General features: G+C 45.8%; 1 protein-coding gene across 1 annotated transcript in view; it reads right to left on the reverse strand.

The window, feature by feature from the left end:
* Nucleotides 1–257: 257 nt before the first annotated feature.
* Nucleotides 258–13230, reverse strand: part of LOC106574386 (cholecystokinin receptor-like) — a 45950-nt gene continuing 32977 nt past the window's right edge. The window contains exons 2-4 of the mRNA XM_014150241.3: nt 6022–6283; nt 2321–2448; nt 258–1903 (exon numbers count right to left, since the gene is read on the reverse strand). Of these exons, the coding sequence (XP_014005716.3) occupies nt 1329–1903; nt 2321–2448; nt 6022–6283 (965 nt within the window). The 3' untranslated portion in view covers nt 258–1328. The remainder of the gene's footprint in view (nt 1904–2320; nt 2449–6021; nt 6284–13230) is intronic.

A 13230-nucleotide genomic window follows, 5' to 3' on the forward strand; every position in this document is an offset into this window, starting at 1 on the left:
CACTCTATACTCCTCCGTAAACTGGTCATATCTGTATAACTGTCGCAAGACACACTGCTTGATGCTTATTTATAAAACCTTCTTAGGCCTCACTCCCCCTATCTGAGATAGACCCCGTCCCCGCAGGAGGCCTTTTGCCTTGTAAATTAGAATTTATTCTTAACTGACTTGCCTGGTTATGTAAAGGTTAAATAAATCAAATAAAAACAAGTTAACAATTATGTTGTTGATTATGTATTAAACCACCCAGACACATCAAAGATACAGTTGTCCTAATGAAATGAGCTGCAGAACAGGAAGAAAACTGCTACAATAACTGCTACAATACTACAATAATGACCTACATGACAGTGTGAAAAGAAGAATACAAACATATAGAATAAAACATGCATACGAATGCAACAAGGCACTAAAGTAATACTAAAAAAAAAACACGGCACAGGAATACACTTTTTGACCTAAATACAAAGCCTTATGTTTGGGGTAAATCCAACAAAACACATCATTGACTAACTGCCACCTTATTTTCAAGCATGGTGTTGGCTTCATCATGGTATAGGTATGATTGATATTGGCAAAGACAAAAATAAATGGGATGAAGCTGAGCACAGGCAAAATCCTAGAGGAAAACCTGCTTAAGTCTGCTTTATACCAGACACTGGGAGAGGAATTCACCTTTCAGTGGAACAATAACCTACAACACAGGCCAAATCTACACTGGAGTTTGCTTACCATGAATGAAGACAGTGAATGTCCCTGAGTGGCCAAGTTACAGTTTTGACTTAAATCTGCTTGAAAATGTATGGCAAGACTTTAAATTGCTGTCTAGTCATAATCCCCAACAACTTGAAGAATTCTGAAAATAATAAATGGGCAAATATTGCACAATCCAGGTGTGCAATGCTCTTAGAGACTTAACCAAGATTACTCACAGCTGTAATCGCTGCCAAAGGTGTTTCTAACATGTATTGACTCAGGAGGGTGAATAATTATCAAATCAATATATATTAGTGTTTGATTTTTCATCAGACATTTTCTTCCACTTTGACATTACAGAGTGCTTTGAGTAGATCGTTGACAAAAAAATGTAAATTAAATTAATGTTAATCCCAGTATGTTACACAATAAAACGTGAAGAAATCAGGAGCGAACAAGCAAAGAAATGCACAAGCATTCTGTCGGTTGCCATCCTTGGTCACAACTACCTGTGTACCCACTGCTACAGCCCCCTGTGTTCCCCTATACAGGGTCCATATTAGGAAGAAGTCCTGCTGAGAATGAGGCTGTCCTAATATGGACACTGTACCCCTAGCCCCCTTCACAAAGAGTCAGTAGGTCCCCGCGGTGCTCACTGTGGTATAGCTGATCTTGGACATGGACAAAGGACCCATAGTCCCCGTCACTGTCATCTCATCATCCCCGCCGTTCCGCCTCCCCCGGCGGCGCCGACAGCAGGGCGGACGGCTGTGGGCGAAGGTGGTGAGCAACGCCTTGCGGAAGCGTGTATTCATAAAACAATAGATAACGGGGTTGACGCACGCCGATGTGTAGCTCAATAGGTGGATGAACGAGATGGGTGCCCCCGAGAGGAGCCGGTGGGCTGAGCTGATGTGGAATGCCTTCCACGTGTTGGCCGTGTACAGGGGCATCCAGCAGAGGAAGAAGAGGATGGCAGTGACAATGAGCATGCGGATCACGTGCTTCTTGGCCAAGAGTTTAGCCTCCGAGGTATTGCTTCGAGGGTGCTCGGCGGACACTTTGGGTTTGGGAGGGGCCGGAGTAGGGGTGGTGAGGGTGGACAGCTCCATGGACGGTGGCTTCTTCGGTATCTGGATGTAGCAGCCATCATAGTATGTGTCGTTGTTGCTGGTGGTCACAGTGGTGTTTACGCCATTCTTCAGTGCTGTGGAATGTACATGGAAGTGTGTAAGTGGGTCTGAATTGGGTGTAAGTGTGTAGGTGAGTGTAAGTGTGTAGGTTGAAGACATAGCACATTACTAATAATAACATGACAAAAGAGTTGGTGACATAAGCCTGCATTGTGGGGAACATGCATTCACAAATAAACAGGCCTTATGGGAAAATAGTTACTGTATGAATGCAAAACACTTATTCTGGCCCCAGCCTTATCATTGCCTGTTTTAAAAACCCTAATCCTAGTCCTTGCCCTCATTGCTTCTGCCCAGCACAACCCTATTCCAAAACCCCAACCCCTAACCCAAAACCTCAACTTCCCTTATATAACTTTCTATTTGTAAGAAACAAATTAGATGTTCAATCATATCCATGGCAGGAGATACATGTGGTGTAGGAGTCTCACCACTGTTCTCTCTGTTTTGGTCCAGCTCAAACTTCATCCCCCGGTACAGCTCTCTGGAGATGAGTCCATAGGCAACGATCATCACAACCCCAGGGATGAAGAACAAGATTAAAAGCAACAGCATGTACCTGAGAAAAAAGGAGAGAAAGAGAGAGGGAAAGAGGGAACATGGAGTGAAAGAAAAAGAGGAAAAATTAGAGAAAAAGGGAGTGAAAGACGTAGGGAAAGCGGGACAGGAAGCCAGACAGGAAGAGAAAAAAGTGACTTTGATCATTGTGGTCATAAAATAAAATAATATTTCTATGATGGTCATTAACATTTTTCCAATTATCTTCACATCAATCCGGATACTATCAACTTGGCCGTGTAACAAAAAAGTACAAATCCACTATTGTTCCTTCCACACACTTTGAGAATTAGTAGAGAGGAAGCCTTTATTTTGCATTGTGTGAAATTCTAATTGTGCATGGGTGTTTTCCTCTGAACATCCTCCATGGATGGTTCATCTCCCATCAGCCTTTGCAGCAGGTTAGGCTCTCATTCATTCATTCATTCATTCATTAATTCATTCATTCATTCATTAATGCAGCCTCTGATACTCAAAGCTTTTCATCAGTACTCTGTTTGATAGTGGGTCACACATCAGGGATTGGGGGACAAAAGGTGACAGGAAGGAAGGACATACAGAGAGGTAGTAAATAGAGGTTAGAGGTTTCGGTTCATCTTTTGTTTAGTCTTTGATCCTTATTCTTGATTGTCAGAGAAGAACATGGAAAGGGAAGAGGAACAGGTGCTACACTAATATTTCTGTTTCACATTATTTGAGGACTTTTCATGACCGGCATCATTAGTAAGCATAATTACACACGCTGATTCAATAGCCAATTTGGGGAGTATCCCGTAATGGACTCAAATAGTCCCTGTGACTGTCAGTCTAACACCTTAGCCATTACACCAAGATGCTTGGCATCAGAGGTCACAAAAAGTACAAAAGTACTAAGGTCACAAGTTATATTTCAATAGCATCTTTTCTGAAGAATATTGTAATAATTCAAAAATGATAGGTATTATATTGTGTGTGTTTGTTGATGACATCTATTGTCACCGCTGCTTTGATAATTTTTTGAAAATCAATTCAAATTAAAATATAAATCCGATTAAAATGATTGTGCCTGCCATTGTTAAGAGAAATAGTGCATTCGGAAAGTATTCAGACTCCTTCCCTTTTTCCACATTTTGTTAGGTTACAGCCTTATTTTAAAATGGATTAAATAACAAAAAATACTCTGAAATAACTACAAATCCTCAGAAGTTTTTGCAAATCTATATATAAAAAAAATATTCAGACCCTTTGCTATGAGACTCGAAATTGAGCTCTGGTGCATCCTGTTTCCATTCATCATCCTTAAGATGTTTCTACAACTTGAGTCCACTTGTGGTAAATTAAATTGATTGGACATGATTTGGAAAGGCACACACCTGTCTATGTGAGGTCCAACAGTTGACAGTGCATGTCAGAGCAAAAACCAAGCCACGAGGTCCAAAGGAATTGTCTGTAGAGCCCAGAGACATGATTGTATCGAGGACTCCAAAACATTTCTGCAGCATTGAAGGTCCCCAAGAACACAGTGGCCTCCATCATTCTGAAATGGAAGAAGTTTGGAACCACAAAGAAATGAAAGAAGTTTGGCCGCCCGGTCAAACTGAAGAATCGTGGGAGTAGGGCCTTGGTCAGAGAGGTGACCAAGAACCGATGGTCACTCTGACAGATCTCCAGAGTTCCTCTGTGGAGATAGTTGTCCTTCTGTAAGGTTCTCCTATCTCTGACAACTATCTCTGCGTGCTTCTACACCTGCATTGCTTGCTGTTTGGGGTTTTAGGCTGGGTTTCTGTACAGCACTTTGAGATATCAGCTGATGTAAGAAGGGCAATATAAATAAATTTAATTTGATGTGCAGCACTCCACAAATCAGGCCTTTATGGTAGAGTGGCCAGATGGAAGCCACTCCTCAGTAAAAGGCACATGACAGTCCACTTGGAGTTTGCCAAAAGGCACCTAAAGGACTCTCAGAATATGAGAAAGAAGAATCTCTGGTCTGATGAAACCAAGATTGAACTCTTTGGCTTGAATGCCAAGCATCAAATCTGAAGGAAACCTGGCACCATCCCTACAGTCAAGCATGGTGGTGGCAGCATCATGCTGTGGGGATATTTTTCATCGGCAGGGACTGGGAGACTAGTCAGGATTGAGGGAAAGATGAATGGAGCAAAGTAAAGAGAGATCCTTGATGAAAGCCTGCTCCAGAGTGCTTAGGACCTCAGACTGGGGCGAAGGTTCACCTTCCACCCGGACAACAACCTTAAGCACACAGCCAAGACAATGCAGGAGTGGCTTCGGGACAAGTCTTGGAATGTCCTTGAGTGGCCCAACCAGAGCCTGGACTTGAACCCGATCGAACATCTCTGGAGAGACCAGAAAATAGCTGGGCATCAACATCACAGAGCTTGAGAGGATCTGAAGAGAAGAATGGGAGAAATTCCTTATACAGGTGTGCCAAGTTTGTAGCGCCATACCCAAGAATACTCGAGGCTGTAACCGCTGCCAAAGATGCTTCAACAAAGTACAGAGTAAAGGGTCTGAATACTTACGTAAATGTGATATTTATGTTTTTATTTATACAAAAAATATGTTTTTTGCTTTGTTATTATGGGGTATTGTGTGTAGCTTGAAAAAAACGATTTAATCAATTTTAGAATAAGGCTGTAATGCAACAAAATGTGGAAAAAGTCAAGATGTCTGAATACTTTCAGAATGCACTGTATCCAAAGGACTCTTAGGGTTGTAGTTGTAAAGAAAAATGAGTAAAGTCTGGAGAGGTTTTAACAGGCTGCAAACAGTGAACAACTACAATTAAAGTAGAAAGGTCTGCAGAGAGAGAGCTTATTTAGTGTAAAAATAAGAAGTATAGTCTGGACGAGAGAGCTGTATTAGGCTGGGGAGAACCCCTGGAGAATGTCAATCTTCCTTTAATTGCTCTGCTCCACAGCCTCTCTGTTTGTTTATGGGCAAATTGATGAATAGTCCTCTGTGCCCAAACTTAACAGCAACAGTTTCTACAGAAAAAGCCTTGCCTTGAACTGCAGATGCAGATACTTGGGCAGTGGAGCTTTATTCTAGCTATATTTCTAATCGTAGACCAGTGTTTAATAAACTGTTTGTCTTTAGAGTGGAATTACCTTCTAAAACTGCTTTGCTAGCCCTGAGTCAATGCGAACTAATCTGCCTAATAATATAATTGCTTTGCCTTAGATGTTGCTGTGGTGCTCCTAAATGTCCGGCTATGACGATTCTGTTCAGTCTTGCAGGGGGAAGGCATTACTTTTGGGCAAATTTAATATAAGTGGAAATATAATGAAAACTGCATGAAATGCTTCATTGCTTCCCTGATCAGAAATGGGGGGGAAAAAACTATTTATTTTGAAACAAATCTATTCAATAAAGCAATCAAACATAAAAACAGACCAAACAAATCCAAGATACTTTTTTGTACAAGGGAATGGCAATCTATGTTCCTTTGATAACTGCTTACTTTGAAAATACCACTCGAGAACTGACTTAACTAGCGTCAGGAAACTCAGGGACCGGTCAGAAACCAGTTCTGACCACTGCACTAGAGGTCTCCAGTCAGAAACTCACTCACCACGTCTGTTCCACCCCAACGCTTGGCCATTCCAGGCGGCACATGTGTCCCATAGTTCGGTCGGGTTTGGGGAAGGACTTGAGGTGGCTGAACACTGGGTAGGGCACCATCATGACCAACGACAACACCCAGATGGCGGCGATGACCCGGTAGGCATGGGAACGAGTCTGCCACACCCGCGACTTCAGCCGGTTGCAGATGGCGCTGTACTTCTCGATCGCTATGGCGACCAGGCTGAAGGTGGAGATCCTGACGGAATGTCCTATAGGAATGCAGGGAAGGGGGAGGGGTCAATAAGAGAGATTAAAATGACTGTATCAACAGTGATCAGACCTGGGTTGAAATAGTACTTGTTTTCTGTCTGGAGTGCCAGATGGACGGGGTTTAAACTTTTGAGACAATTCCATTGTCTCCATTGAGCAAGGCAAGTTCAATTAAGCAGGAAAAATATTTGAAAGAAAACAAATACTATATTACCAGGTATGATAGTGATAAACACCTTCTATGTATTTGAGCAGGCCTGACACATCAGAGAGATGCTCGTAGGACACCAAAAAAGTAAAGACAAATGGTAAAGCCTCTTTAGCTTATCATTAAGTAAAGACATGAAGTGCATTACAATTCAGACAAATAGCCTCACACTGATGGAATCACACCATTGTCGTTCTGTCTTGCTCAGTGTTAGATCTCTAAATTGCATTGTAATACCGAAGGACACCCTTGTAATTGGTTTCAAACTTGTGTGAAAACCCTTTAGTAAAAAAATCTTCAACCCAAACTGTGTTTGCCTACATGAATATGCATGAAGCTGCACTGAGGCACTCCACTCAATCCGTCTGCAGTCAGACAAAGAGTTGGCAGTGAAGACATATAGCATCAATAAAGGCATACTGTACATGCATTAAACCGGCAGCCATTACCAACCAATTGAGACTCCCTCTAATATACTCCACCCACTAATCCTCCCTCCTTAGAAAGATCCACAACTTCAATCCCAGACCCACCATTAGCACTCTGTCTTGATGTGACTATCATTAATGCGATGATGGCTATTTTATCAAATCAATTAACTATGTTTCATTATTACGTGATTCAACTAGTCATGTAACAATTAACTCATTAGTAACTTGGGGCACCACAGAAAAAGTTTGTTTAATGAGTTACTGTTTCCCGAATTAACTCAAGTATATATCAGAATATATCGTTATCATACCAGTCTTCCATAAATTATTACCTCACATCAGTCTCATTCTAAACATTGTCGACTTCAAATCTGCACAAACCCTAGTCTAAATGATGATTCAGCGATACACAAATTGCCTTAATTATTTATTTACTAACTAACTAAATAATCACACAGAATTACATAAACACACACACAGGATAGATTATATGTTGATTACTACCATAATGCAATGAAAAGTCCCTGGTGGACTATGACGGCTTGTTACACAATGAAAGGAAGGGGCAAGATAAAGAGAGCGGGAGAGACAAAGAGAGTGGGCTGGTACATACATGTGGAAACTATGCTCAATAGAATGAATACTTTGCACATGAACGACATTTGGCATTCGCGCAAAACTGAAAGCACGAACCACCGTATTTAACAATGGAAAGATGACCGGGAATACGGCCGAATACAAACAGTGTAGTTATTCCCTCCGCAAGGCAATCAAACAAGCAAAATGTCAGTATAGGGACAAAGTGGATGTTAGGAGTGTGTATCGGTCCCCGCTGGTCTTTTGGCGCAGCGCGGCCTGTTGGAGATGACCATGGGCGGCTTCCCAGGTCTCCTCTGCGCGACCGAACCACTAGTCCACTGCAGGAGCCTCGGTCTGACACCGATGCCATGGTGCCAGAACCGGCTGGTACCCCAATACACACTGAAAGGGGGAGAGGTTAGTGGAGGAGTGGCGGAGTGAGTTCTGCGCCATCTCTGCCCAGGGCACAAACGCCGCCCACTCCCCCGGCCGGTCCTGGCAATAGGACTGCAGAAACCTGCCCACATCCTGGTTCACTCTCACCTGCCCATTACTCTCGGGGTGGAAACCCGAGGTAAGGCTGATCGAGACCCCCAAACGTTCCATGAACGCCCTCCAGACTCTAGAAGTGAACTGGGGACCCCGATCAGACACTATATCCTCAGGCACCCCGTAGTGCCGGAAGACGTGTGTGAACAGGGCCTCCGCAGTTTGTAGGGCCGTAGGGAGACTGGGCAGAGGGAGGAGACGACAGGACTTAGAGAAACAATCCACAACGACCAAGATCGTGGTGTTCCCCTGTGAGGGAGGAAGATCCGTTAGAAAATCAACCGACAGGTGTGACGAAGGTCGTTGTGGAACGGGTAAGGGATATAGCTTACCTCTGGGCAGGTGTCTAGGAGCCGTACACTGGGCGCACACCAAGCAGGACGAAACATAAACCCTCACATCCCGAGCCAAGGTGGGCAACCAGTACTTCCCAGACAGACAGCGCACCATCTGACTGATCCCCTGATGACCAGAGGAGGGTGATGTGTGGGCCCAATAGATCAACTGGTCACGGACAGCAGACGGAACGTACTGAAGTCCGACAGGACACGAGTGGAGCGGGTTCATTACGCAACGCCCTCTCAATGTCCGCGTCCAGCTCCCACACGACCGGTGCTACCAGGCAGGAGGCCGGGAGAATGGGAATCTGATCCATGGGCCACTCCTCTGTGTCATACAGCCGGGACAGTGCATTTGCCTTTACATTCTGGGAACCTGTAGGACAGGGTAAACACAAAATGGGTAAAGAACATGGCCCACCTTGCCTGACGAGGATTCAGTCTCCTAGCTGCCCGGATGTACTCCAGCTTGCGGTGGTCAGTCCAGATGAGGAAAGGGTGTTTAGCCCCCTCAGTCCAATGTCTCCACGCCTTCAAAGCCTTAACCACAGCCAACAGCTCCCGGTCCCCCACATCATAGTTTCGCTCCGCCGGGCTGAGATTCTTCGAGAAGAAAGCACAGGGCGGAGCTTCGGTGGCGTGCCTGAGCGCTGAGAGAGTACGGCTCCGATCCCAGCCTCTGACGCATCCACCTCCACTATGAATGCCAAAGAGGGATCCGGATGGGCCAGCACGGGAGCCGAGGTAAACAGAGCTCTCAGCTGCCCAAAAACCCTGTCCGCCTCAACCGACCACTGCAGACGTACAGGACCCCCCTTCAGCAGTGAGGTAATGGAAGCAGCCTTGACGTACAGGTCATGCTCCAACAGTCGTCCAAGTACCTTGCGTGTAGCGGAGTATATCAGGAATCATCGATCTACACCACTACACCCTGCCCGTGCAGGTCCCAGAAAATCTCGTCTACAAAGGATTTGAAGACTGATGGAGCATTCATCAACTCGTACGGCATGACGAGGTACACAAATGCCCTGAGGTGGTACTAAACGCCGTCTTCCACTCGTCTCCCTCTCAGATACACACCAGAATGTACGCACTCCTGAGATCCAGTTTAGTGAAGAAGCGTGCCCCATGCATTGACCCAATCGCCGTGGCGATAAGAGGTAGCGGGTAACTGTACCTCACCATGATTTGATTGAGACCTCTATAATCAATACACGGACGCAGACCTCCATCCTTCTTCTTCACAAAAAAGAAACTCGAGGAGACGGGTGAAGTGGAGGACCGAATGTACCCCTGACGCAGGGATTTGGAGAAATATGTCTCCATAGCCACCGTTTCAGCTTGCGACAGGGGATACACATGACTCCTGGGAAGTGCAGCATCTACCAGGAGATTTATCGCACAATCCCCCCGTCGATGGGGTGGTAATTGAGTCGCCTTCTTCTTACAGAAGGCGAGAGCTAAATCGGCATATTCTGGGGGGATGCACATGGTGGAGACATGGTCTGGACTTTCCACCATGGTAGCACCAACGGAAACCCCTACACACCTCCCCGAGCACTCTCGCGACCACTCCGTGAGAGCCCTCTGTTGCCAGGAAATGGTGGGGTTATGACGAGCCAACTAGCGAAGGCCTAGTACCACGGGAATTGCAGGAGAGTCAATGAGAAAGAGACTGATTCTCTCATCGTTAACCCCCAGCGTCTCCATGGCCAGGGAGATGGTGACCTCCCTGATTAGCCCAAACCCTAATGGTCGACTATCCAGAGCATGAACCGGAAATAATGGGGATCCCTAAACTAAGCGCTAATGCTCTGTCAATAAAATTCCCAGCTGCGCCTGAATCGACGAGCGCCTTATGCTGGGAATGCGGGGAGAACTCAGGGAAACAAACAGGTACAAACAGGTGGACAACAGAGGACTCTGGATGAGAGGGGTGCATACTCACCTGGGGTGACGCCAGAGTGCCCTGCCTGCTGCCTCAACTCCCAGAGGAACCAACCCGGCACCGACCGGCAGTGTGCCCTCTGCGGCCACAGATGATTCACGTGAAAGCCCATCCTCCAGCCTCTATACTCACAGCGCCTCCCAACTCCATGGACGCCAGAGCGGGAGTGCTGGGAGATGGAACCGACAGAGCCCCCTCAGGACGTCCACGGATGACCAGCAGGTTATCCAACCGAATGGACATACCCACCAGTTGGTCAAAGGTGGTGGTGGCATCCCTGCAGGCCAACTCCCATCGGACATCCTCACGTAAGCTGCATCGATAGTGGTTGATGAGGGCCCTGTTGTTCCATCCTGCTCCGGCAGCAAAGGTCCGGAACTCCAGCGCGAAATCCTGTGCACTTCTCGTCCCCTGCCTCAAATGGAAGAGTTGCTCACCCGCCGCTCTACCTTTGGGCGGATGGTCAAAGACGGCCCGGAAACGGCGGGTAAACTCCTTGAATTGGTCTAACGGCGCGTCTTCCTCCCCCCACACGGTGTTTACCGACTCCAGAGCTCTCCCCGATACTCTCTCCCTTCCTGAGGGAGCTGGGTGAACAGTGGCCAGGTATAGGTCCAGTTGTAATAGGAACCCCTGGCACTGTGCGGCCGTCCCATCATACTCCCTGGGAAGGGAGCTGGATCATACTCCCTGGGAACTGGAGCTGGATCCGGATGGGACGGGTAGAGATAACCCCGGTTGAGCTGGTTGAGGTGCTGGAGAGACTTCCTGTCTCACCCAGCGGTCCATGGTCTGGACAACACAATCCATCATGGCACCGAGATGATGTAGCATAGCTGCGTGTTCCTGGAAGTGTTCCTCGACTCCTCTGACCGGGGTACCTGCTCCTGCTGACTCCATGGTTGGTGTCGGATTATTTTAGGAGTGTGTATCGGAGGCGAAGTCAGGTGCAGGAGAGCGGAGTGTAGTGAACAGGCGCACTTTTTATTCCGGTCAAATGACAGCACAAAAATAACATAAAATGTGCCCAAAACACGGAACATAGACAAAAAGTAATGCGCGTAACAATATCCACAATATCAAAATACACGTAACACAAACAATCCTATACAAAGACATGAAGGGGAACAGAGGAATAAATACATATGAATTGATTGGGGAATAAAAACCAGGTGTGCAGGGAACAAGACAAAATAAATGGATACATGAAAAATGGAGCGGTGATGGCTAGAAAGCCAGTGACGTCGACCGCCGAACGCCGCCCGAACAAGGAGAGGAGCCGACAGTGGAGAGAGCCGGCGGAAGGAGAGGAGCTGGCGGAAGTCGTGACAGTGGAGTCGCAATTCATACCCTTATCCTCATACTTGTCTTTTCCTCTGGTGATGTAGAGGTGAATCCAGGCCCTGCAGTGCCTAGCTCCACTCCTACTCCCCAGGCGCTCTCTTTTGATGACTTCTGTAACCGTAATAGCCTTGGTTTCATGCATGTTAACATTAGAAGCCTCCTCCCTAAGTTTGTTTTATTCACTGCTTTAGCACACTCTGCCAACCCGGATGTCCTAGCTGTGTCTGAATCCTGGCTTAGGAAGTCAACCAAAAACTGAAATCTTCATCAATAACATCAACATTTTCAGACAAGATAGAACGGCCAAAGGGGGCGGTGTTGCAATCTACTGCAGAGATTGCCTGCAGAGTTCTGTCCTACTATCCAGGTCTGTACCCAAACGAACTTCTACTTTTAAAAATACATCTCTCTAAAAACAAGTCTCTCACCGTTGCCGCCTGCTATAGACCACCCTCGGCCCCCAGCTGTGCTCTGGACACCATATGTGAACTGATTGCCCCACATTTATCTTCAGAGCTCGTGCTACTAGGTGACCTAAACTGGGACATGCTTAGCCTGTTAGGGCTAGGGGGCAGCATTGACATGGCTGGATAAAAAACATACCCGATTTAATCTGGTTACCACTCCTACCCAGTAACTAGAATATGCATATACTTATTACATATGGATAGAAAACACCCTAAATTTTCTAAAACTGTTTGAATGGTGTCTGTGAGTATAACAGAACTCAAATGGCAGGTCAAAACCTGAGAGATTCCTTTACAGGAATGGCCTGTCTGACCATTTGTTGAACTTCTTTTCAATCTCTATCATTTACTAAGGATCTCTGCTCTAACGTGACACTTCCCACGTCGTCCATAGGCTCTCAGAGCCCGGGAAAAAACAGAATGTCGTCATTCCAGCCCCAGGCTGAAACACATTATCGCCTTTCTCAAGTGGCCGATCAAGAGACACTGGCTTATGCGCGTGACCCCGACCGCCCCCGCCTTTGGGATTTTTTCCTCTGTTTGCCGAAAAGGAGATTCCCTGTCGGAATATTATCGCTTTTCTACGAGAAAAGTGTCGTAAAAATTGATTTTAAACAGCGGTTGACATGCTTCGAAGTACGGTAATGGAATACTTAGAATTTTATTGTCACGAATTGCGCCAAGCGCGTGACACTTCTTTACTATTTCGGATAGTGTCTGGAACGCACGAACAAAACGCCGCTATTCGGATATAACGATGGATTATTTTGGACCAAACCAACATTTGTTATTGAAGTAGCAGTCCTGGCTGTGTATTCTGACGAAGACAACAAAAGGTAATGAAACTTTTATAATAGTAAATATGATTATGGTGAGTGCTAAACTTGCCGGGTGTCTAAATAGCGAGCCCGTGATGCCTGGGCTATGTACTTAGAATATTGCAAAATGTGCTTTCACCAAAAAGCTATTTTAAAATCGGACATATCGAGTGCATAGAGGAGGTCTGTATCTATAATTCTTAAAATAATTGTTATGCTTTTTGTGAACGTTTATCGTGAGTAATTTAGTAAAATGTTAGCGAA

This window comes from Salmo salar, chromosome 16 (assembly GCF_965601325.2).
Source record: "Salmo salar chromosome 16, fSalSal1, whole genome shotgun sequence".
NCBI lineage: Eukaryota > Metazoa > Chordata > Actinopteri > Salmoniformes > Salmonidae > Salmo > Salmo salar.